This window comes from Protopterus annectens, chromosome 4.part1 (assembly GCF_019279795.1).
Source record: "Protopterus annectens isolate FY-2018-M chromosome 4.part1, PAN1.0, whole genome shotgun sequence".
Classification (NCBI taxonomy): Eukaryota; Metazoa; Chordata; order Ceratodontiformes; family Protopteridae; genus Protopterus; species Protopterus annectens.
Window position 1 is genome coordinate 377,310,974 of NC_056734.1, and position 25,989 is coordinate 377,336,962.

The window sequence follows — 25,989 nt, forward strand, 5'->3', positions numbered from 1 at the left end:
CATCCATGCAAAACTACTATGGATCCTGGTCTGATTCCTACTTCTTAGGGCAGATGGTGAAGGTGGTTTTCAGTACAAATTATTCTGGCAAACAACCCCTGTACTGCAGGATTCTATAAAGTTCAGCTTTGGGGTCCTTATTTTCTGTGGTACACACACTTCTGCTAGTGTCAAAATTTCAAGGATGGGTTTGAAATACCATAGTTGTACCTTCTCTTTTTCTCCAGATCACACTGTTACCTTTTTTTTTGCACAGTTACTTGGAGTTGGTTTTGATTTAGACATGTGAGTCAGCTTAAGCTTAGCCTACCACGAACAAAGGTTATGATGGGGCAAGTGAACCTGCAGCTCTCAAAATGTCCTTGTCTTAGTTCATTTGTACTCTGCATTGATAACAGTGTCCAAGCTACAAAATTCTAGAGTAATTTTCAATGACCATCATTAAAGGATTAAGTGTCAGTTGTCATAAAAAGTCATGTACTTACCATAACGTTCCATCTGTGCTGTCCACTTTCGTTCTTCCTCAACTATTGGGTTCGGATCTGACTTGGCTGTTACTATAGCTTGTGGCCACCTAAAAGCTCTTGAGCTCCTCCCTACCCATAATGTACCAACCCCTAACATACCTCAGATCTTGTTTTCTAGATGACACAAAGTAAGATACATTATTATAATATTATTGACAGAAGAAGCCATTATCTGATGCTCAACATAAGGCACAGTGGTGTTCTTATAATCTCTTGTTCTCCCAGAAATCTATAATGACAAAGGATGGGGGTTGGTGGGAAGCTGAGGAAGAATGAAAATGGACAACACAGATGGAATGTTATGGTAAGTACATACATTTTTTATCTGATGATGTAAATTTTCATTCATTCCTCAACTAAGCTACAAGAAATATGGGGTGGACTCTAAGGCAGGATATTCCTGAGCACAACTGAACCAAAGGCTGTTCTTCCCCTCGAGACCAGATCTACTTTGTAATAAAGACATGAGGATTAGCTCAAGTCGCAGCTGCACATATATCGTCCATGGAATGCCAAGATAAAAATACTAACGAAGTTGTCATGGATCTAGTTGGGCTGGCTCTTAAAAGTTTTGGTAATGAGATACCCAATCTATTGTAGACAAAAGATATACAGTCAGTAAGCCATCTTGCCAAAGTTGCTTTTTGCAACTGATTTTCCTATTTTGCAGTCTGCAAAGAAGATAAACATTTGATCTGATTTTCTAATTTCTTTTGTTCTATGAAGCAGAAACATAATTGACTATGAACATCTAACAAGTGCAACATGTATTGGGCTTCTTTTCAAATTTTGAAAAGAAGACAGGCAGATTAATGGACTGGTTGATAATAGATTCTGACACCACCTTAGGAAGGAAGGATTGGGTTATAATGTTACCCTATATCCCTATGAAAAATCAAGTAAGGAGGTTTAGAGGACAAAGCTTGAAGTTCAGAAATTCTTCTGGCTGAGGTAATGGTCACTAGAAGGATCATTTTCCAGGTCAAAAATTTAAGATCACATTTTGCTTCTGGTTCAAAGGGGGGCAAGAATTAAGGTCTACAGTAGTAGATTCAAGTCCCATGGTGGAGTACAGTCTTTATAAGGTGGTCTCAGTAGAAGAGTACCTCTCAAGAAGGCCTTACAAAGCTTAGAAGCAAGGGAAGACTTCTCAAATCTAATATGGAAGTTAGAGATTGGTGCTAACTGAACTCTAATGGTTGAGGAGCTAGCTTCTTCATTGAAAATTGTCGCCAAGAACTCAAGGACACTTTGTACAGTGGCTGAAAAAGGGGAAAATGTGTTTTTGATGCAGTCAAAAAAATAAATCTTTTCCATTTACTTCTGCAAAGCTTCCTCGTAGAAGCTTTATGGGAAAATAAAAGTATATGATGGACAGGGGAAGAGAGCATAGATTGTCTGTCTATTACAGGAAGTGGAGAAACCATGCTGTCAGCTTTCAGTTTCAGACATCTAAGTGAACCATGTCTGTCAGGTGAGACAGAAGGTCTGGAACTGGATCCAGAATCCAAGATGGATAAAGTAGATGAAGCCAATGAAAGGGAAACCAAATCTGTTGAGGCCAGTAAGGCACAATCAGGATGACTTTGCTCTTCAACTTGGCAGCTTTCTGCAGAAATGTGGGGATCAAGGGAGTGGGGGGATAAGCATAGGGGAGACTGGGGCCCAATCATGAAATAGAGCATCCCTCAGTGATTCCCCTGGTTGTGGTGGTGGTGGGGGGGGGGGGGGACCAGGGCAAAAAAGCTGCTGCACTTGTTGTTTAGGGAAGAAGCAAAAACATCGCAGCCAGGCTGGCCCCATTGACTGAAAATCATTTCTGTCACTTTCATTGTGAGAGATCACTGGTGAGGTAATAGAATGGGCCTGCTCAATTTGTCTGCTATCACGCTGGACTTCCTCGGAATGTGCATTGCTGTTCGAAAGCAGTTGGATGAGATCTCCCATTGCCATATGCAGTAAGATCTGGTTCCTCCTTGTTCACTGATGTACCAAACTACTGACATATTGTCTGTCTGAGTCACAACTGTCCCGAATGGGAGAGCATCTTGGAAGACCTGTAACACTAACAGCATGGATAGAATTTTGTTACTGGGGATCGCTGGTCTGTGACAAATAAAGGCTTGTTGCTTTGGAACACTACCTGGGTTTCATGATTTTTGGAAATTATTATGACTGAACTCATCGACAAAGTTTTAAGCCCACTAGTTTCTTTGTTTTTTTAGTGTGGAAGCTTATGACCACACTTCTCCCACTTTTTAAACCTTAAAGGGCCTTTAAAGACATCTTCTAAAGTAGAGAAGAAAAAAGAGAGAGAGAAGAAGAATTTTTTTTAAGCTAAAGAAGAGGTGATAAAGGGAAAGGGAGGAAAATACTACCAACAATGGTACGCAAGAGTACCAAGCAATGGTATATATAAAAAGGATACACTATGTCTACGAATAAATGTATATAGAGAGAAAAACAGGAAAAAAAATCACATCTTAAAAAATGCTCGAGAGCTGAGATGACCGTGCCTATTTCACGAAAGCGGCAAATGAGATCTGAGGTATGTTCGGGTTGGTGCATTATGGGTAGGGAGGAGCTTGAAAGCATTTAGGTGGCCATGAGCTATAGTAATGGCAGAGTCAGATCTGAACCCAATAGTTGGGAAATTAATGAAAATTGACATCATCAGATAATGCTGTTTCCATTTAAGGAACATCACATGAATACAGCTTGTATAAAGTACATTTGGCCATCTGAGGGCCTTCTTCCTATGGTTCATGCAGTGATCAAAACCCAATTAGACTGCTGCTTTACTCTTAATCTGGGGCTTCCTAGTACTATTCTTGGATGACTATCTTGTACACAGCTCTGCAGACGGAATACTGACTGCTATTTCCAAGTAAAAGAATTTGTTAGTGGTTTGTTTTTTTATTTACCATTTGTTAACTGGGTAATTACACTGACCTAAGGTCCCACTTCAATCATAATCATGGTCTTGCAGCAAAGATTATACAGAATTGATCAAAGTGCTTCAGAGTTTGACTGACTTCTGGTTTCCTACAATATAGAGAACAAGATTTCAATTTTAACACACTGAGTCAGAGTACTTTACATCAAAAACAGCTGCTTATCCCTCTGTCAGCTGGTTTGTTTTACCCCTCAACTGACTGGGAAGTGCCAGTGATTCCCAAGATGTCTTTAGATACTTCCAGCCTTCATTCATTTGCTTACCAATCCTGGCTGGTGTAGAACTTGTTATCCTATCGGGTTAGTCAAATCCTACCATTTGTTCATCAAATATAAAGCAAATGAATCTATGTCTCACAATTAGTTTGTTTTATTATTATTTGTTTATATTGATCATATAATATAATTAGGCTTGATTTTTTTATTCTGATTTTTGATAAATTCATGTAATACAGAACAGTGCAATACAGTAAGTATGTTTCTTCTAAGTTTAACCATTTCCACATCAGCTATTATGTTTGATATTAATGGCAACAAGAAGGGAGGCTGAAAACATGACATATCTGATAAATAATGTTTTATTTACTGCAATTCTTATACTTAAATTTAAAGTTTTAGGTAGGTTAAGCTATTGTTCAATTTACGATAATGTGTTCATTTTCATATTTTTAATATTTTGATTATCCTGCTGAGTGCTTACGTTAAAGTATTCTAATAAATGATTGACTGACATTAGGTATAACAACTTTTTTCTTTGTCTGTACACAGGATGCTACCACTAAATACTTGTGTGTAATATATTCATTCTGTTTAACACACTACGTATTTTAGCCTACTACTCTCAATACCCTTTTTTGATAAAAGTAGTTCAGGCATGTCTGGGTTTTTGGTGAATGGAAAAAGCCAGCCCTCTCAACTGTTTTTAAATATTTGTGTATTTATCACTATTATCTTCATGTACTTTTAATTCTGTAAATTGAATTATATACACGTGACTTGCTTCATTTGTTTAAGGTTCTAGGAAGGGTATGAAATTGTTAGTTTTTTGGTAATTAGCTTCTGATAGAAAAGGGTCTTCCTGGTCCAATCCACCCACCTTTCCAAATACATAACATGTTGCAAATAAAGGTGCAGTCTTATTAACAGGTACAATCACCGACAAAACTATTAAGATAGATTAATAAATATTTTGCAGGTTTTCAGATGTGTAGCAAAAAAGTTGCATACTTGAGAGAGTTGATTTCCAGCACAAGATTGTCACTCGAAATATTCTCCTCCAGACCTCTCTGCAACGTACCCATTACTTCATTGTGGAATACTTGAGAGGGAGAGAAAGAAAGAAAGAGAAGTCAAAAACAGCATTACAAACACCTTCTGCTAAGCTCATCTTATAACATTTTACTCATTCACAGTATCCCAACTGAGACTCAAAATACTCACTTTAACTAGGTTTCTGCTCTTACTCATGCTAGTATCCAGGTGCAATGAAGTAGGATATAGAGAAATATATAGATCTGTGTTTACACAGCTGGGTATTTTAACGGCAAAAAGGTTTGCTTTCAGGGTTTCAGGAGTCACAAATTTGCATTCTAACCATCAGAATGCAATATATTTCCATACAAAATTTGAATGTGACCTGGGTTCTGTGGAATACAGGCATAAAGCCCTGGCTACAACCATGAATGACCAGAGAGTGATAACTGTCTCAGGCCCTAGAACTGTCAGGCATGGGCTGGTGGGACTGAGTGGCTTATATGCTGGTAAACCCATCCTGCAGGAGGAAGTAAGCGGCTTACACCTATTTGTACATCTTGGGGAGGGAGATGGTGGCCCCAGTCAGTTTCCTGCCACTGCTGCTGTGCAAGCTCACACACACATTCTTATTCAATCATGTTTGTCGACAGTACTATGCTGAAGGGAGTGGATAAATAAATATATAAAACTTTATTGGTTCTGTGATAGATAAAAGGCCCTGACCTCCACTCTACTAGCATCCTAAGCAACAGAGAAGCCAGTCAGGGGGATGCCATTGACTGGCTTGATGTTAACTTATCCATCTTGGGGGTGGTGATGAAGTGTAGCTGCTTCTAGAATGTAAATGTGGTATTCTTTACAAAAGCTGAATAGGTGAAGAAATAACACAAAGTTTCTCAATCCTTCTTGTTTTAAAAATAAGTCAGACATGTCTTGAGTGGAATGCAAAACAGGTAAGAGGTCAGGCCAAAGTAAAGTTCATCAGTCTGAAAGCCTCTAACAGGAGTTTACATGAAGGGGACTATAAACAGGGGAGATCTTATTCTTATCTGTCTCAGAAACAAGGACCTTTGGATCTTGAGAATCCTTTCACGAGATACTAACAGACAGGAGATCTTCTTGTGTTTCTACCTCCAATACAGGGTGGTCTGTGTTCTCCAAACATTCAGTGGAAAACAGCAGGTGACAGGTCAGCATCCAGTGTCATATAACTTGACACTGATACCAGAGAAGGCACATACTGGAAACAGGTTGTGACAGGGCTGCATGACACCTGGCACTGACATCAAGGTAATCATTAAGAGTGCACTCCTATACTTGGATGTGCACATTCAAGATGTGAGGTAACATCGTGAGCCAACGCAGTGCAGGGGTGGACATGTAGAAGGCCATTTAACCATACCCACAATCTCAGTCAACTTTGTGACAGCAAAGATGATAGACCTCCAAATCTTGTGTTCCATCACTCAACCTTATCTACAGGACTCAAAAGACTGTTCCATGTGTGCAGGCTAGTAGCAATTGTGTTCTGGAAAAAATAGAAAAGTCTGGGCATACACTCCAGAATGCACCCTTCTCAATGCTTCTCACAACTCAAGAAACAGCTTAAAACTTACAAGGGATACAAAGCCACCTTGTTGTAGGATTTTTCTGCAGAAAGTTCTGACTGATGTCTGGTCTATGAATTGCCTACCTTCCTCTGACTGTTTGGTAGTAATCAAGGATTGTACAGAGGACTTTATTGTCAGCCCCTGAGCTAAACAGCCTTCACAGTAAACATTTTTAAAGGTCTTCAAGTGGTATCTGTAGCAATGCTTCACATCATGCTACTCTGCCAGGTAGTATAGGCAATGTCAGCGTGAAACAGGGGATTACTGCATGAACACCTGGAAGACCTTGCTGCTCTAAGCACTGAACATCTTCCCATGACAAATGTGATTGACAGCCAAAGTGTGCAAGTGGCAAAAGAAGCTGGAAAGTCCAGGGATTGCATGTAGCCTCCTTGGCTGGGTTACAACATCATGGCCAGATATCCACGTACTCTTAAGGACAGGAGCTAGAGAAATGAAATAAATTTGTTGAACTAGAGACATCAGCCAAGGGAATCCCAACAGCTATGCACTGCAGAACGCTTCTAAATGAAATCTTAACTTTAACAGCAGAAAGATACTTAAAATTTCACAAAGTATATAAACCTAGTGTCATCTAAGATAAGGAGGGTAATGCAAAGTATATTCAAATGCACATGCTGAAGGTAGTCCTACCAGTACACATGGTCATGTTTGCATCTAAAATAGTGTACACGACCTCATTATGGAGGCTGTATTTAAAAAATAAGGTAGGCAGAATTCAAACAAAGCTCAATGAATAAACATAATAAAAGTTCCAAGATCTATATACTGTTATTAACATTCAAAAATAAAGAAATCAAGACATAAATTCAGGCTTTTTTGGTGTGGGGAGAGGGTCAAGCTACAAAAGAAAAACATCTCTGTATGTGCTTTCAGAAAAAGTATTGGGAATATTGGATGTCTTACTAGAATATGTTAAGAAGCTGACTCTCTTGAGGTGTTTCATGCAATAACAGACAAATTATGGACATAAAATCTTGGGTATTATAAGCATAAATGTATACACAAGCAGTGATCGTGTAACCCCTGGTCATATTACTGTTTTATTCCCTACTAAGGTCTAGTGGTTAAAAAACAGCTATAAACAATAAAAAAATATAAAAACAAATAAATTCATCTCGGTTTACAGTAAATAGTGGAATTTTCATTATTTTTCTAAGTACTGGAAGATCAAAGTTAATAGGTGGCCTCCCAAAAAAGAAGGTTATCCAGTTTAAAAAAAAATATAGACTAAAACAAAATAAAAATTCTAGCAGTTTGGTGGCACTAAGATTTGAGGCACTGTCCTTTCTTTCTACCACATCAGCAGGCTGGGTTCCTAAACAAGTCTAAGCTAATGAGTATGATCATTACAGAAATACACATGAAACAAGTGGAGTTGAAGAAGCATGGCAAAGCCTCAAAACAGCATGTATGAGGAAACAGAAACAGAAAGCTGTTGGTGGAATGCAGAAGTCCAGGAAGTCATCAAAAGAAAGGAGTGCAGCAAAAAGTGGGAGACAGAAAAGGCAGGCCAGGCTAAGAAGAAATACTGCTTGGCTAAGGCTAAAATAGGAATTGCAGCAGCAAAGAACAAGGCATCAGAGGCACTTACCAGATTTTGAAAAGCGATTCAGCAGATGGCACAAACAAACTCTATCAGGTTGCAAGACAAAGAAGGATAAACACAGTCTGACACTCTTCATAAGGGATGCCAGCAATAACCTGCACACCAGCCCACAGGACATCAAAGGCAGATGGAAGGAGAAATTCCAGCCGCTTCTGAATGACGACAACTCCACAGAAACCTTACTGCCCCAGACATAGTCTACAATTAAAGGAGAAGAGGAGCCAACCCTAGAGGTAAGAAAGTACAGTTTTGTACCTACCATAAATGTAGATGTTCGAGTGCTAATACAGCTGCAGTCATAACAGATGGGTTCTCCTGCAGTCAGGCGGGTCCTCGGTCGGCCTAATTCCAAAGTCTAGGTCCGGCATCAGTTGTTGTCGCTTCTTCCCTGACGTCAGTGCGACAGGGGTATAAAAGAACCAGCCGACGCCATTTTCTTCAGTTTTTCTTGCCCCAGATGTCAGGTGCCCCCAGAAGGAAGGCAATACATAAATTTGTGTAATAATGCAATGCAATATAATCAAAATACAGTAGTTGCAAGCAAATACACCATAAATGAATACCCCAATCAGGTTGTATGAGGAGGTGTTAGCCAACAGACCTGTCCCAAGAGGGGAAGGAGGGAGGGAAACCTGGACTGCAGCTGTATTAGCACTCGAACATCTACATTTATGGTAGGTACAAAACTGTACTATGTTCATCGTGCATACAGCTGCAGTCATAATAGATGGGTAGAATCCCAAAGCTAAAAAAGGGATGGTAGGCACTAGGTGGAACTAGGAGGAGCCAGGATGCCCTGCAAGACTGCAGTGGCAAAGCCTGCTCTAGTTTTGGAGTATAATGGTAGGTGGTAGTGCTTGGAGAAGGTATGTACAGAACTCCAAGTGGCTGCTTCCAAAATATCTTTGGTAGGAACTCCTCTGAGGAAAGCTGCAGAGGTAGCTGTGGCCCTTGTGGAGTGAGATCTGATGCCTGCAGGTACAGTTTTACCATGAAAAGAGTAACAAAAGCGTATGCAGTGGGCTATCCATTTTGAGATTGTCTGTTTAGAAATTGGCTTCCCTTGAGCTCCAATAGCATAGGACACAAAGAGTTGTTCTGATTTTCTGAAAGGCTTTGTTCTGTCCAAATAATAACGCAGCTGTCTGTGGATGTCCAAGGAATGTAGTAGTCTCTCCCCTTTGTTTTGAGGATTAGGGTAAAAGGTAGGTAAGTGGATAGCCTGATTCAAAGCTACCCTGGATACTGTCTTTGGCATAAAGGACGGGTTGGTTCGTAAGGAAACTCTGTCCTGATGGAAAATGATGAAAGGCTGCCAGCCATGAGGGCTTGTAGTTCCGATACCCTGTGAGCTGAGGTGATAGCCAGAAGGAAGGCTGCTTTCCAGGACAAATATTGCAAATCTGTTGAGGCAGCTGGCTCAAAAGGAGGCAAGGTCAGCTTTTCTAGAATGAAATTGAGGTCCCAAGCAGGTATTGGTTGTTTCCTTGGGGGTTTTATATTCTTAGCCCCTCTGAGGAACTGTCTTAAGAGGGGGTGAGAGAATAAAGGTGGATCAGTGTTGTATTCTGCAGAAATGGCTGAGGCAGGATTTTGATGGAGGAGAATGAAAGCCCACTGCTTAGCAGCTCAGCTAGATACTGTAATATTTGAGGTAAATTCAGTTTTCCAGGATTCTCCCCTTTTTCTCATTCCAGGCACAAAACCGTTTCCATTTTGCAGAGTAAGCTTTTCTAGTAGACGGCCTTCTGGCCTCAAAATGACATCCTGCACCTCCTTGGAGAGTAGAGTCTGTTGTGAAGTTAAGGAATCTTCCATGCGGCCAGATTGAGTGTTTTCAGCTGACTGTGAAGAGTTTTGAAGCTGTGCTGAGTCAGAAGAAGAGGCATTAGAGGTAGGGTCCATGGTGGGGAATGCGTCAGGCTACTCAGGAGTGGGTACCAGTGCTGTCTTGGCCAGTCTGGAGCAATGACAATCATCTTTGGTCTGTCTGCTCTGGTTTTTAATAGAACTTAGGGCAGCAGAGGAAGAGGTGGAAAGGCATAAACTGTCATTGTTGTCCAACTGAAAGAGAGAGCGTCCACTCTCCAGGCCTGTGGATGAAAAGTCCTTGAGCAGAATTTTGTCAATTGGTGATTTTTGTGGGAGGCAAAGAGATCTATGTCTGGCCTTCCCCTTGCTTGAATTATCTCTGTAAAAACTTGAGGATGCAACTTCCATTCGTGTGGATCTGTCATATTTCTGCTTAGGTTGTCTGCCAGTGTGTTTTCCTTGCCTGGCAAGTACTGTGCTTGAAGTTCGATTTGTAATTCCAGAGCCATGTTCCAAAGTGACATGGCCAGCCTGCATAGGGAGTATGAATGGGTTCCTCCCTGTTTGTTTATGTACCACATTACTGTGGTGTTGTCTGTCCTTATCAATAGTTGACCTGGATGCAGAAGGTCTTTGAAAGCTATAATAGCATTTATTACTGCTAGCATTTCCTTTTGATTGATGTGAAGGTGCTTTTCTTTTTGGGACCATTTGCCCTGAATGCACCGATCTGTCATGTGCGCCCCCCAGGAGTAGTCCGAGGCGTCTGTTGTGATGACTTGATTTGCTTGAGGCTTGCAGAATGGGAGACTTGTGTTTGTCTGGCATGCTTGAGCCCACCACAGAAATTCCTTTTGAAGACATGGAATTAGTGGTATCATTGTTTCCAAACTGTGGCTGTGTTGAGACCATAAGTTTTTCAGGTACCATTGAAGTCTCCTCATAGGCAGCTTTGCACATGGGATTAGAAGGATGCAAGATGCCATGAATCCCAGAGCCTGCAGGATTTTCCTTGCAGTCAGCCTGGTGAACTTTGCTAGTTTTCTGAAGTATTGAGTTAGTTGTCCCTGTTTCTCTGGCGTGAGGTAGGCCATCTGGGTGTTTGTGTCCAAGTTGGCACCCAGGAAAATTATTTTCTGAGAGGGTATTAGCCTTGATTTCTTTTTGTTGACTGTGTATCCCAGAGAATTCAACAACATTATTACAAAAGCCAGATGTTTCAGAAGTATGTGCTTGCTGTCCGCCTGGATCAGGCAGTCGTCCAAATATGGGTATATTTGTATCCCTTGAAGTCTGCAGTAGGCAATTACTGATGCCAGGCATTTCGTGAATACCCTGGGCGCAGTAGATAAGCCAAAGGACAATGCAGAGAATTGATAATGGGTTGAACCTGCAAGAAATCTGAGGTACCTTCTGCAATTTTGTCTGATTGGGACATGCAGGTATGCCTCCTTGAGGTCCAATGTTACCAGCCAAGACTCCTTGCCCAGCATGGGAAGAAGCTGCTGTAATGTGAGTATCTTGAATTTTGGCACGAGTAAAAATGTGTTTAGGATGGATAGGTCCAAAATAGGTCTCCAATCTTTTCCCTTCCTTGGTACCAGGAATAGTCTGGAATAAAAACCTTGACCTTGTTCTTGAGTAGGTACCTCTTGAATAGCTTTCATGTCCATGAGATCTGAAATTTGTCTTTGTGCCTCTGCCCTTTGATTGTGTGGCAGGTTTGGCATGCCTCTCATTTTTGGAAGGGTGTGAAAATGGAATCTGTAGCCTCTGTTTATGATGTCCAGGATCCATTTGTCTTTTGTGACAATATGCCAATTTTTCGAAAATAATGCCAGTTTTCTGCCTAAGGGTGCTGCCATTTGAGCTTTGCTTGGCATGCAAAGGGGAAAGTCATTGGGTTTGCTTTCTGAATGGCTGCGAACTATCTTCACCACCTGTTTGTGGAGCAGCTTGCCACTGTCAGCCTCTAAACGATCCTTGAGATTGCCCTCTGCCCCTCGGGCACCTGTATCTACCTCTTTGGGGTCTGTCCGTGGCTGGAAAGGACCAGTTTTTGGAAGGCCAATTTCTACTGAAACGTGGAGGTTGCACCTGTAGAAAATTTTTCACTGTTTGCATTGATTTAGCCTTTTCCTCCATTTTCTTTAATACCTCCTCAGCTTTAACACCAAATAATACATCCTTTTGTAGAGGGGCATCTAGTAATTTAGCTTTGACATGATCTGGTAAGGTTTGCTCCTTGAGCCAGGCATGTCTACGTATGACTGAGCCTGTAACAGCAGCTCTACATGAGGCCTCTAGAGCATCAAAACCACATTGTAAGGTATGTTTACCCACTTGTTCTGCACTATGCATCAAATCCTGCAACTCCTTCAAGTCTGGTTGTTCAGGTTGTGACATTTTGCTTCTCAACTGTGATAACAGAAACTGTTGGTACTTTAACATATGGAACTGGCAGTTTAATGCCCTCATGGTTAAGGTGGCCGAGGTGTATACCTTTTTTCCCCACCTTTCTAAAGATCTGGAATCTCTCTTGGAAGGTAATGGATTTTTAGCAGTGGAGGCCTTAATTCCCTTGGGGCCCTGTGAGATAGTTTCTGGGTCAGCTGCATGGCTTTTGTATAAAAATTGGTGTGAGTCAGGAACCTTTCAGGCTTGACTGGGGCTGGAGGTAAAGAGTCTGGGTTAAGGCAGGCCTCCGAATACACATCATCTAGCATGTCTAAGACAGGAGGTATAGCCAGAGGCCTGTGTTGAGGTAGCAAGAGACAATCCCTAAGCCTTTTCTTGGAGTCTGAGTACTCTGGGCCTTCCCAGTGGAAGTGTTCCCTCAAGGTATGCAAGGTTTCCCCAAATGAGTAATCCTCTGGGGGGGAGACAGAGGGAATGGACTCCTCTGCATCAGAATCTTCAAAAGGGGAGTAAGAATGTTCCTGTTCATCAGAGTGCTCTGAAATAATGGAGGCCTGGTCAGAGGAGGGGGATTCTTCCTCCACTCTGGGCCTTTTGTCCGGGGGGGGGGGTTGAGAACCCCTGATAAGAGTAATTAAATCCTCAGCCATTTTAAGCATCTGTTTTTTAGGCATGGGGCCTGGAGAAGGGCCCTGTATAGCTTGTCTCTTGGAATGCATGGCTGCTTTAGACTTAGTGAAAGCCTTGATGGAAAAAGAAGAGGAAGGTCTGAAGACACCTTGAGAGGAGGCAGACCTGTCTACATTTTGAGTTTCACCACCTAGAGTGGCTTCGGTATCTGTAGTCGGGGTGTGGGCCGAGGAGCCTGCGACCTCGGGCACAGTAGACACTGCCAATGAAGTGTCGTCGGTAGGCAGGGGCTGCATAGGCGCCTCGCTAAGAACCGGACCACCTGTAGTCGGCTTTGGCGTGGTGTCAGTAGAGGCGGCGGACCTCGTGTGTCGGTCCTTATCTTTGCGTTTTTTAGACAGAACTGGAGTTGGAGTATCCGACGACATAATGTAGTTAAATATTTCGCCAAAATAGTGCTGGGCGAACTCCGCCCGACGCTTAATGGTGCGTTTGTTGAATGTAGCACAAAAACGACAGACCGAGACGTCGTGGTCTGGGCCTAAGCAAGGAATGCAGAGGGAATGAAAATCCTTATGCAGTATTTGCTTCCCACATGAAATACAATTATTAACTTTGTCTGACATCGGTCTGAGGCAAGAAAAGTTTCCCCAACGGGGTACTTAGCTTTCAAGAAAACTTCGGTTGCAAAATTTTCGTAATTTCAGGAGCTGGCCGACCGGCACTTGCGAACTGCTTCTGCTTCGGGCACCACGCGGCAAGAAAGACTGAAGAAAATGGCGTCGGCTGGTTCTTTTATACCCCCTGTCGCACTGACGTCAGGGAAGAAGCGACGACAACCGATGTCGGACCTAGACTTTGGAATTCGGCCGACCGAGGACCCGCCTGATGGAAGGAGAACCCATCCGTTATGACTGCAGCTGTATGCACGATGAACATCAGCACCAAGTAAAATAAAGTCAGGGAAAGCCCAGGTTCAGATGAGGTTACAGCAGATATGATCAAGATTGTTGGGACAAATAGGGGAGAAATTTCTGCTGACAGCACTCACAGCAGTATGGAGAGAAAAAGGCATTTCCCAGACAACTGCAGAATAAGCATACTAGTGCCAGTGCACAAGAGCAAAAGGGACACACACACAACTGTGGGCAGAAAGAGGTATCAACCTCCCGTCATACTGTATGAAAGTTCTGGAGAGGGTGGCTGATAAATTAATAAACATAGCAGTAGAAGGAAGATGACAGATGAGCAGTTTGGATTCAGATCAGGATGCTGCACAACCAACATAACGTCTGCGGTAAGACAGATAGCCAAGAAGAAACTAGAGATGAGGAAACTGCAACTGTTGGACTTATGAACATGTAATAAGTTTCACAGGACACAGTTTGTTGAGGCTTTATAAATAAGACAGATGTGCCTCTCAGTAGCCTGTAAGATACTGAGAAGAGGGATAAGGCTATGAGATGGTATGCAAGGTTTTTATGACTTAGACCCTTGATCTTTTTAGTGAGGAAGTGTTGTAGTCATTCCAGTTGAGACAAGGGTTTGGACAAGTACATATTGAATGGAGCATTAAACAATGTTATGCCTAATGAGTGTGGAATACAGTGGAATGAGTACATCACTGGACCTGGATGCCACACCTTTAGATATAGGCTGTGTAATGAAAAACTACTTCCCTTACAGTAGTGGATATGTGGCGATCAAAGGAGAGTTTACTGTCAACAAAGTTTCCCAGATACTTGACTATGTGATACGTTTTTATGGATGTGTTGTCATCGTGGCAGTTACAACGGGAGTCATGCTTACCAAAGATGACAGTTATACATTTCTTGGCATTTAGTTTTAGATTAGGGTTTTGACACCTATTATTTGCTTGGGACAGGCTCTCTTGGAGGATCATGGTGTCCTCTGGGGAGTTTACAATGGCATCGGGTTTGCAGTCATCTGCAAACCTAGGCAGCCACAAACCATTACCATTACCTTTGATTTCCAAGAAGTAAATGGCAAAGAAAAGTAGCTCAAGGACTTAACCCTGGGATACACTGCTAGTGACAGATCTTTTGTAGGAGGTAGAGTAGCCAACCTTTACTTCCAGTGTTCTATTTCTGAGCCAAACTGCTGTTCAGCAAGTTACATAGGGATTTAGATTAAACTCTCCAAGCTACGAGTGTGGGATGGTGTTTAATGCCTTTGCCAGGTCTATATGTGTACTGATTTGTCCTCATCCATTGGTACATCGACTTTTTTAAAGAAGACAACCAGGTTAAGAAGGAAGGACTTGCCCCAGACAAATCCAAACTAGCTTGGATCAAGAGTTTGCAGGTTATCTACATCCTTACTTATTAATTCTAAAATAATCCTTTCCATAACCTTACAGATGAGGCTGGTCAGGCTTTCGGGTCTACAATTATGCAGGTCAAAGCAGTAGTGTAGCAATGGTGGGGTGAAAGGGGTCAACTGCCCCAGGAGCAAAGTGTAAGGGGGCATGGCGGAGAAGTGCATAAGTGTAGTTCTTTCTTCACTGTTTTTGACTTTTTTTGCTCTTTGTTTGAAGAGCTGGGGGGAGGTTTGGGTCTGCTGCAGGAAGTCCACTGATAAAAATGTAGCAATAATCAGCTTGCTACTGTGTATGCTGAAATCCCTTTTTTTGCTCTTAAAGAACTGAGGGAGTGGGGATGGGTAGCAAGCACTAGATGAGCCAGCAATGGCTCTGGTCAAAGTTGATCTTTGCAATGTTAGTTGACTTCTGATTTACTGCAGTAATGCAATAAGGGTTAAGTTAGATTCTGCTAGTTTTGCAATTCAATTTTATTTTTTTTACTAAATCATAGATTAAACAGAATCAAGTCTGATTTACGAGTAATGCCATTTTCTAACTGGCTAGTTACAGTCAATGCTTTATTACATATTTTATATTTATTTTTCACTTTAAAATGACTATATCTAGGTAGTACAGTTAGGTAGGCAGTGTTTTTTACGAAGAGTTTTGTGTATTTTCTGTGTGCGGTGTCTTAAGCTAGTGAAATGTTTTTACACTGAAGTTAATGGGAAATGCAGTCTATGCTTTTACATTTTTATTTTAATCAAAGTGTGTATTTGGGTATAGGGATGAGGATACTTTTAGCTGGCTAGTATGTTTGGTTGCATATGTGTATTTTGTGAGTGCAGTATATAAACTTTAGATACTACTGACAATGTATATAGCTACTGTGATGACGCACCAGGGATGTGGATTAACACAGATGTAGCTGACAACTTTTATGACACTTCATTTACTATCTACCATTAGGATAACTGTGTGTGTGTGTGTGTGTGTGTGTGTGTGTGTGTGTGTGTGTGTGTGTGTACATGCAAGCACACACTTAGCTGTATATCCCCATACGCAACATATGGTTTACTATTGTTTGTTCGAACGGCAACGAAAAGTAAAAACGAACACAAACATTCTGAATGGCCACAATGTCAACCCAAATGAGCGACACATTTGAGTCGACATTGTTACTGAAACCATCACGTGATAGCCGTATAGGAGCTGATGTAAATCAGACTCCTATATGACATATGTTTTTGCAGGGGGGCAAGCCCCCCTGCACCCCCCCCCCCGCTATTAATACATTCTAACTCCGAGATCCCACTACAGTGAGGAGGATATGGAGGAATTTCCAATCCTCACTGTACCACGATCTCAGTGGAGATAGTCAAATACGCCTTATGCGAATGCACTACTGCATTCGCAAGTGTGTTCGACTATCCCATCCATTTAAATTTTGTGCATGCCATTCTAATTTTCGGCAGCAGTGCTGCCGACAGTCTGTCATTCATACAAAAGATAGTAAACCGCTATATATATATATATATATATATATATATATATACACACACACATACACACACATACATATACATATATATATATATACATACACACATATATATGTAGACACACATACATGCATGTATACATACACATAAAACAAGATGTACAGGATGTAAATAAAAAAAAAAGTTATGTACTCACCATAACGTTCCATCTGAGTAGTTATACTTCATTTTCTGCAACCTGTGGGATATCGGATCCGAGCTGGCAACATTTTATCAAGCATCTGCTCCAAGCACCTCCCCTTACCCACAATCCCTCACATCTCTTACCTTCCCTCAGATCGAGTATGCCACAAATCAAACTATTAGCAACTCAATAACACTAACCTAGAACAGGTTCGGGGGAAGGAGGGAGGGACGGTTGCAGAAAATGAAGTATAACTACTCAAATGAAACGTTATGGTGAGTACATAACTTCTTTATCTGAAGTAGTTAACTTCATTTATCTGCAACCTGTGGGACAGAGTCCCCACCTACCAATACTCCTGGGAGGCCCTCATGGAAGGATATTCCTGAGCACTGCAGAGCCAAAGGATGCTCTCCCGCTAGAGATCAAATCCAACTTATAATGAGAAATAAATGTATGTGACTTCGCCCAGGTCGCTGCTGCACAGATATCATCCAGAGAAACCCTAGACTAAAAGGCAGCAGAAGTTGCCATAGATCTAGAAGAATGAGCTTTAATAGGACCAGGTGGGGATAGGCCTTTATCCCTACAGACTTGCAGTATACATTGTGTAATCCATCTAGCTAAGGAGACCTTGGAAATGGCCTTGCCCAAAAAGGGTCTGGAAAAGGACACAAATAATTGGTCAGACTTACGGAATTGTTTAGTCCTGTGTAAATAGAAAGGAAGCTGTTTATGAACATCTAGCAAATGCAGCTTATATTCACCCTTGTTCTGGAAATTTGGAAAGAACACAGGCAGATTAATCATCTGGTTAATATTAGATTCAGAAGCAACTTTCGGTAAGAAAGAAGGGTTCGTACGAAGCGAAACCCTGTCTTTATGAAAGATCAAGTAAGGGAGCACGGCAGACAAATCTTGGATCTCAGAAACCCTTCTAGCAGAGGTAATGGCCACTAGAAAAGCTGTCTTCCAGGATAGGAATTTCAAATCTACTGACGCTGCTGGTTCAAATGGGGGTGCCACCAATGCCTGTAGAACTAAGGTAAGGTCCCAAGGAGGGACGGAATTCTTAACCGGGGGACGCAAAAGAAAACTACCTTTTAGAAAGGCCTTGCACAATCTCAAAGAGGCCAGAGCATTCAGATTTTCGCCGACATGAAAATTAGATATGGCTGCCAGCTGTACTTTCACTGTAGAGGAACTAGCCCCTTGTTGAAAAATATAGGACAAAAACTCCAACACTGCAGGAACCAGGGCTGTAAATGGATCTAGGTTTCTCTGAGAAGCCCAAATAAAGAAGCGTTTCCATTTGCTGCGATAAACTTTCCTAGTGGAAGCTTTGTGGGATGCCATCAGAATACTCTTTACTGAAGATGATAGACCGGGAGTCCTAGCGATCAAGGGAATTGGAGCAACCAAGCCGTCAGCTTGAGGCTGTCCAGATCGGGCGGACTGATGCCCGAGGGATGAGAGATGAGATCCAGGCAGGGATCCAGAATCCGTGGAGTAGTTAAAGCATGAAACCAGAGGAAGGGGAACCACACTTGACGAGGCCAGAATGGGGCAATGAGGATCACTCTGCACCCCAGTCGGTAAGCTTTCTGAAGAAACTTCGGAATGAGAGGTAGCGGGGGATAGGCATACAGTAACCAGGGAGGCCAAGCATGGACGAGAGCGTCTCTGGGGGAGTCCCCTGGTGAGGGGATCAGAGCGAACAAGTCACTGCACTTCACGTTGGAAGGAGATGCGAAGAGATCGCAGCAAGGGTGACCCCACGCGTGGAAGATCTCCTCCGCTACTGACTGTTTCAGAGACCACTCGTGTAGCATTAGAATAGCCCGACTCAGTCTGTCCACTAAAATGTTGGAGCGTCCCGGGATGTGCGTTGCAATCAGAAACCGACTGGTGGAAATCGCCCACTCCCACACTCTCATGGCCTCGCGGCAGAGAGGGTAAGATCTGGTCCCTCCTTGTTTGTTGATGTACCAGACAACAGACATGTTGTCTGACTGAACTGCAATCGTGCCCGGGGGAAGAACAGCGTGAAAGGCTTGCAATGCTAAAAGCACTGCCCTCATCTCCAGAACATTGATATGCAATCTGGTCTCTGTCTGGGACCACGTGTCTTGGACCATCCTTCCCAAAAATGTGCCCCCCTACCCGAGCTGGGAGGCGTCCGTGGTCACTGTGGCTTGGGCTGGGGTTGTTAAGAATGGACGACCTGCCAAGATTTCTGGCGAATGAAGCCACCAGAGAAGAGAAATCTTGCAGGCTCTGTTGATCCATATAGGGTAGTCCATGGGGAGGTCTAACCAAGACCACTGAACTACCGGGGTCCACTGAAGCACCCTCATGTGAAGGAGCGCAGATGGAAGAATTGAAATTGCTGTAGCCATGGAGCCTAGGCCTCGGAGAACGTTGCTCGCCATCGGCGTCCTGAGGCCGAGGATCACTGACACATGGGCCCGTAGGTTCTGGACCCTGTCCTGAGTGAGAAAAACTTGCAATAGTAGAGTGTCCAACCATGCCCCTATGAATTCCAAGGTCTGAGTCGGGTTCAAGTGGGACTTGGAGATGCTGATGGTAATCCCTAGATTGACTGCAAGATGCAGGAAGGAGTCTCTGGCCATGCAAAATAGACACTTGGTGGCAGCAGAGAGGAGCTAATCGTCTAGGTAAGGAAACACCTGAATTCCCTGAAGTCTCAGGTGAGCCGCTACGACTGACATAACCTTGGTAAACACCCTGGGGGCTGTGGTGAGACAGAAGGGTAGGGTTCTGAACTGAAAATGATTGGCTCCCAGCCGGAAGCGAAGGAATCTCCTGAAGCTTCTGCAAATTTTGATGTGGTAGTAAGCGTCCTGGAGGTCTATCGAGCACATCCAGTCGCATTCTCGGAGGTAAGGTAGAATGGACTGCAAGGTGACCATCCGGAATTTCTGCTTGGCTACAGACAGGTTCAGGGTTGACAGGTCCAATATGGGTCTGAGGTCCCCAGTCTTTTTCGGCACTAAAAAGAACCTGGAGTAAATGCCTGATCCAGACTGATCTGGGGGGACTGGTTCGATGGCCCGATTGTAAAGCAGCTTTGAAATTTTGTGCGCTGCGGCCTCCCTTTGAGCAGCTGGAACATCCAGGAGGTGCTTTGATTGGATGGGTGGGGCAACGAATGGGATGGAGTATCCTCTGGATATTATTTGGAGCACCCAACGGTCCGTCGTAATGGATTCTCAAGCCGTTAGGTGCAATGGCAATCTCCTCCCAACTGTCTCCAGAGTAGGACAGTCGGGCAACCCCACTGGGTTGCTGCGTGGGTCGGTCCGAGAAGGTCTGCTTAGACCCAGAGTTCCTCGGGCCCCCTCTGCCTCTGGGGTGGCATCTGTCTTGTCCCCCTCTGCTTCTATACGGGACGAGTTGTAATGAGTGTCCCAGGAAAACTGAGATTTTCGGAACCACATCCTTTTCTGCCCTCTCTGATTCCTAGAAAAGGATATTTGGGGGCTAGAGAAGTGGACTCCGACAGCAGACAAAGTCTTCCCGTCCTTCTCGCTCTGGACCAGGGTGCCACGAACTGTCTTCCCAAACAGGGAGGAACCGTCAAAGGGAGCATTTCTGAATAACGCCTTGAAGGGGTCCACGAATTGACAGAGTCTGAGCCAAGTGTGCCGCCTCATAGCTACGCCGGTCCTAGCCGCTCCTTCTATGGCATGGGAAAGAAGACGCATGGACGTGTTCGAAACGGATTTCAGAATCATTTTCACAGAGAAAAGTTGCTTGTCCTCTGGCGACAAAGACTCTGGGGGTGACGCAGTGAATTCCGTGACTAGGTCTCGCTGGAGTCGAATGACGTGCCAAATAATTCAGCCCTCGTACGGAAAACATCGCTGAAGAAAAGACTCGCTTCCCAAAGCGATCCACCACCCTCGACTCTTTGTCTGGAGGGTGGACCGAAGAACTTTCCTGAGCCAGTGCTCTCTTGGTGGCAGCTGCCACCACCATAGCATCCACAGAGGATCCCTTGTACCAGGCCTGTCTGTCTTTAGGAGAAGAAGGGATCCTGTCTGGGCGTTTGGGTATTGGCTCTATGGTGTCAGGCTCCTTCCATGCCCGCATGGTACTAAGATGCACTAATGGATCTGCAGGAGGGGACACCCAGGATGTAGATTGGCCCATGCCAAAGGCCTCCAGGAATACTGACTCATCCGCAGAGGATTTTGGGGGTGACCAACCTCCCCTCTGGCAGAGGATTTCCATGATGTCTCCAAAGGAGACATCCTCGGGAGGTGACCTGGGGGAACCCTCACCTTCATCCAAGTCAGTATCTTCTGTGAGGGACTCGGGGGAGTCAATGTGCCTCCTCTTACACGAGTGCTTATGGGGGGGGCCTCCTCAGTGGGACTCTCTGAAGAGGGCTCGTAAGTCACGGGTTGTTCCACGATGGGATCCACCTGGGGGGTCCTCTAGCACATGCTGTCCCTGGGACAAGCTGATGAGAGTCGTGACTAAATCCACAACAGCCTGGATGGAGTCCGAGGCAATGGGCTGGGGTCTCAATCCCTGGAAAAGAACCCTCTCCACCACGTCAAAGGCCGAAGGAGAGTGCACCTCCTTGGCAACCAGCAAGGAAGCAGTTCTCCCCGGCTCCATCGTGTGGATCAGAGCCGAGGCCAAGGTTCCGAAGGAACGGCTCGGATCCGACAAAGTTGGAGCTGAAGACATCTCCATTCTGTCAGATCCTGCTCCCTGTTCTCGGCCACGAGAGTTGCTCAGATCTGAACAAGTTTGATCCGAGGAACTCAAGGTAATGGCCGGTGTCATGGTTGGAGGAACCGTCAGCGCTGAACCCCCAGCTCAGAGGATTCTCGGATCCATAAACCCCGAAACCACAGGTCAGATCGGGGAAGGAGAGATAGGATGGAAGAAGGGCACAGAGGTGCCCTCTCCAGCCGGAGAGGGGCCTGACAAGACTCCCATTTGGATTTGGGTCTGAATGAATCTCCGCATCATCCTGTCCACGTGAAGCTTCGACCGACTCGGATATGGCCCTGTGAGACTACCTCGAAGGCCTCTGGTCCGAAGGATCCGTCGGCTCCGGGGAGAACCTTGGGGAATGGAGCCGAGGAGAAGTGGTCCTAACAATTTTTGAAGGTGGACTGGGAAATGGCTCCCACTCCGGAGATCGCTTGCGGTGTCTTTCCGCCCTTCTCTCTTTCTCCCTCTTGTCCTTATCCTTTTAGTCACTGTCACAGCAGGCTTAGAGGGAGGTTGAGTCCCAGCCTGGGGGGGGGGTTTGGCTACTGGAGTCGATGTTGAGGCAGTCATGTCTAAAGCAGAAACTGGTAGCAGGCCCTTAGCTACCAGTTTCGCCTTCCTCTTTTTAAGGCCCTGGGGTTGAACCCAGCCCACACAATACATGTCAGATTAAGGTGGGGAACACCCAGGCAAATAACACACAGAGTGTGGACATCAGCCGGTGAAAGCTTGTGGGCGCACACTGTGCATTTTTTAAATGATGGTTTTGGCTGATCAGCTATAAACACACTCCACTCAGCCAAATACTAAACCAAAAACACACACACACACACACATATATATATATATATATATATATATATATATATAGTTCCCCCTTTAGAATCTTGAATTGCTGAAAGCTCAAAATTCATAAGCTCGAGCCCAGAATCTCGAGTTTTCAGCAACTAGAAATTCTAAAGCGTACCAAAAAGACATTCCAAAAATGTCTTTACAATGTTTTTCCAGGGGGGCAAGCCTCCCTGCACCCCCCTACTTAAATATACCAACTCCGAGATCGCACTACAACGGGGATGAGGGAAATCTCCTGTTCTGCACTGTATGCAGAAGCGCACAACGGGAGAATTTCCGTTCCTCCGCTATAGTGCGGTCACGGAGCTGAGATATTAAGCAGGGGGAGTGCAGCGTGACTTGGCCCCCTGCATACATGTAAGTCAACTTGTTTTTTTTTTTTGTATGCTTCTCTTCCCTTCACAATTTTGAGTTACTGAAAACTCGAGATTCTGGGCTTGAGCTTCTGAATTTCGAGCTTTCAGTAACGAGATCTTGTGAGGGGGAACCGTATGTGTGTGTGTATATATATATATATATATATATATATATATATATATATATATATATAGATGTGTATGTGTGTGCGCGCGCATATGTGTGTGTATACACACATTTTATATATATATTCATATATATATATATATACACACAGATATATATATATATATATATATATAGATAGATATATATATATATATATATATATATATATATACAGATATATATATAAATATATATATATATATATATATACACACAGATATATAGTTACACACACACACACACACACAAAGAGATTTAAGGGGAACCCCAACAGCAGCCACTGGACAGCCGGCCCATTCACATGCAGGAGGAGACAAAGGCCTACCAAACAGGGCCCTGCTCATACAATAACTGACAATGTAATAACGTATCTGCTATATCTAACCATAAGGACCTCCATGGTGGCCTTACAACTGGGTAAAGTCCCAAGCAATAAAACCTACATGGTTAAAAGAGTTAGAGAACAGATAGAAAAAAGCAAAGATGAAAACTTCATAAAGCTTAGCCCTGAGGTCTGATTCTTTAGTCACGGTCATGACTATAAAGCTTGGCAAAGATATGAATCGATGTCCAGATGGGCACTGCAGTGATTGCCTGCAATGAAGGCATTCTTGAAGTTGCAGCAAATGTGAGAAGTCATGTCTCTTGAATGCATTCCACTTGGACAAGTTTTGGTTTGCGTTGTAACGAACCTCCAAGATGAAATGCTGTTTTAACCTCCTGAGTTAAGAGTACACATTCAAGCTGTCAAGGGTCCCCCGAGGAAGTTGTGTCCCAAGGAAGAAAGTGGCGAAGAACTGGTTCAAGAAATACAGATGTTAACAAGAGTACATCAACTGCTCTAAAAGAGGACACTCTTTAATGGTTCCTGTGGTTGTGTTCAACCTCTCTACCAATCACAATCAAGCAATTTTTCTCAAAACAACCCATAGTCCACCATCCACACAAAGCAAGTGCACCTGGTTGTAACTCATTACACAATTCTACATATGCTTGCAAAATTACAGAGCACTCCAACAACCACAGCTGGATAGAGAGGCTACCCATTGCACAAGGGAACAGTAGGAGAGTAAAAATAAACCAACCGATGATGGTCAGTGCAACAGCTACTAAAGTAACTAATATTAAAAACTTCCTTAATGGGTCCTTTACCTGGGTTGAATCCCAATTAGTAAAATGTAGTGTAAGATTAGCTTGCTGTGATGATCAAATCATGACCCCTATAGTCCTGTTGCACTGAAAAGACAATAACAAACCACAAAATTTTGCAATATCAGAGACAGTTATATTAGCTAAGTGGTGTAGGAAGAAAAAGCCCTGTACATGGTGCTGTGAAGGCTAGCTTACACATAAAACAAAGTTGGAATTTCAAGCCTGTTCAGTGGGATGTGCTCCCAGGCTCATGGAATAAGGAAGGGAGTGATTAATAGCAACATCTCCAGTAAATCTAATAGGGTGGAAGGATGCAAGAGGCACTTCAAGGATCAAACTTCAAATAGTTGAGCCCTGAAGTACAGACATGCCAAAATTAAGGATAAGACAAAAATGCTTGGCATGTGTATGCAGTGAGGACCAAGTAACAATAGTGTGAGTTTGCTGTGGAGATATTTTTGAAACACCCACTAGAAACAGCTACCTCCCTTGTACACTGACATCTGACTACAGCATTTTCCAGTGAACATTTAGGCATCTAATGGAAAATGATGACAGAGCTGGCGATGTGAGTGTTGTGGGGGTGAGAATTGACACCCAGGTAAAATTATTTGGCCTACTCCTTGTGGTCTAGACTTTAGAAATGCCTATTTCCACTAGTACAGAACATACCTACATTGCTATATAGTTCACTCATTCTTTATTTACAGTCAGTAATGTTTCAATGCCTTATCTATACATGCTTTAATCATAACATTCTGCATTTCGTGAAACATAACTTTCCATAGCAACACCACACGACCATGCTTTACAGATGCAGTCTGTGCTTCAAACATATTACATAACTAAAATATGTGCCTCTTCTCTCATACATGCATGTGTACATACATCGCTAGTGAGCAGGTGCATATGTTTGTGTAAATTTATGTATCTATTCATCCACACTTACAGCCAACTCCTAGATCGACCACATGAAAAGCTGCCACCATCCACACAGTTTACAAGGCTTGGGGAAAACGGAAGTCGATTCCCAGACCTTTCTTCTATACATCATAGACACATACAGACAATTTGTCTACTGTAACTCTGGAATGCAGGAGGAGACTGGAGCACCAGGAAAAAAAACAACATGAACATAGAGGACATGAACGTATATGCATAAACTGAGCAAAATCTAATAGGTTTAGAACATATTTAAGCACAACCTCAAAACTACACAATAAAAAAAATCTGAAAAATGCAAATGTTTAAAGACCTTCGCCACTTAAGTGGAGGCCACAGAGATCTTTCCTAGAAATCGTCTTTATTTAAACATTTGCTTAGTATACACTCCACTGGCTGGCTGCATCTTTTCTTGGTCCTCTCCTCCTCATGCAATCATCAAGCCTATGTTCCAGTCTAACTCATTCATTCCTCTCTGCTCCTGAAGTTTAAAGATTCCAGAAGGCAGAGGCAAAGGATGGGGACTAAAACAACCATACAACAGGGTTAGAAGACTTTCTTTTGATGGAAATAATATTCCTTCCCTGCTAGCTGGCAAACACGGTGTAGGTCTGGTAACACTAAGCTGAAGTTAGTTCTGAGTACGAGCTTGGCTGAGTATTAGCACTGTTCTTTTGCCCACAGTCCCTGTGTGATGGAACGCAGTACAGGGTCTCCTGTTATATGAAGTTCCTGAAGTGAGATGTGATAAGACTCTTACCCCCTTCTTCCCCCAAGAGAGATGAACCCAACTGTGGCTGTTCGATCTCATTCCTCCAGTCAGTTCTTCCATTTCCTAGGTCACTAGTCAAACCTTGGTAATGTGAGGTGTAGGCAGGGCCAAAAACTCTATGCTGAGCAGCTGGTTTTCTGACCATA

The 25,989-nt window shown here is 43.3% G+C and overlaps 1 protein-coding gene across 1 annotated transcript in view; it reads right to left on the minus strand.

Annotated features, from left to right (window-relative positions):
- EIF2B5 (eukaryotic translation initiation factor 2B subunit epsilon) overlaps positions 1-25,989 on the minus strand; it is a gene marked incomplete in the record, with an annotated part of 757,864 nt that overhangs the window by 285,802 nt on the left and 446,073 nt on the right. The window contains 1 exon segment of the mRNA XM_044070200.1: positions 4,710-4,800. Within this exon segment, the coding sequence (XP_043926135.1) occupies positions 4,710-4,800 (91 nt within the window).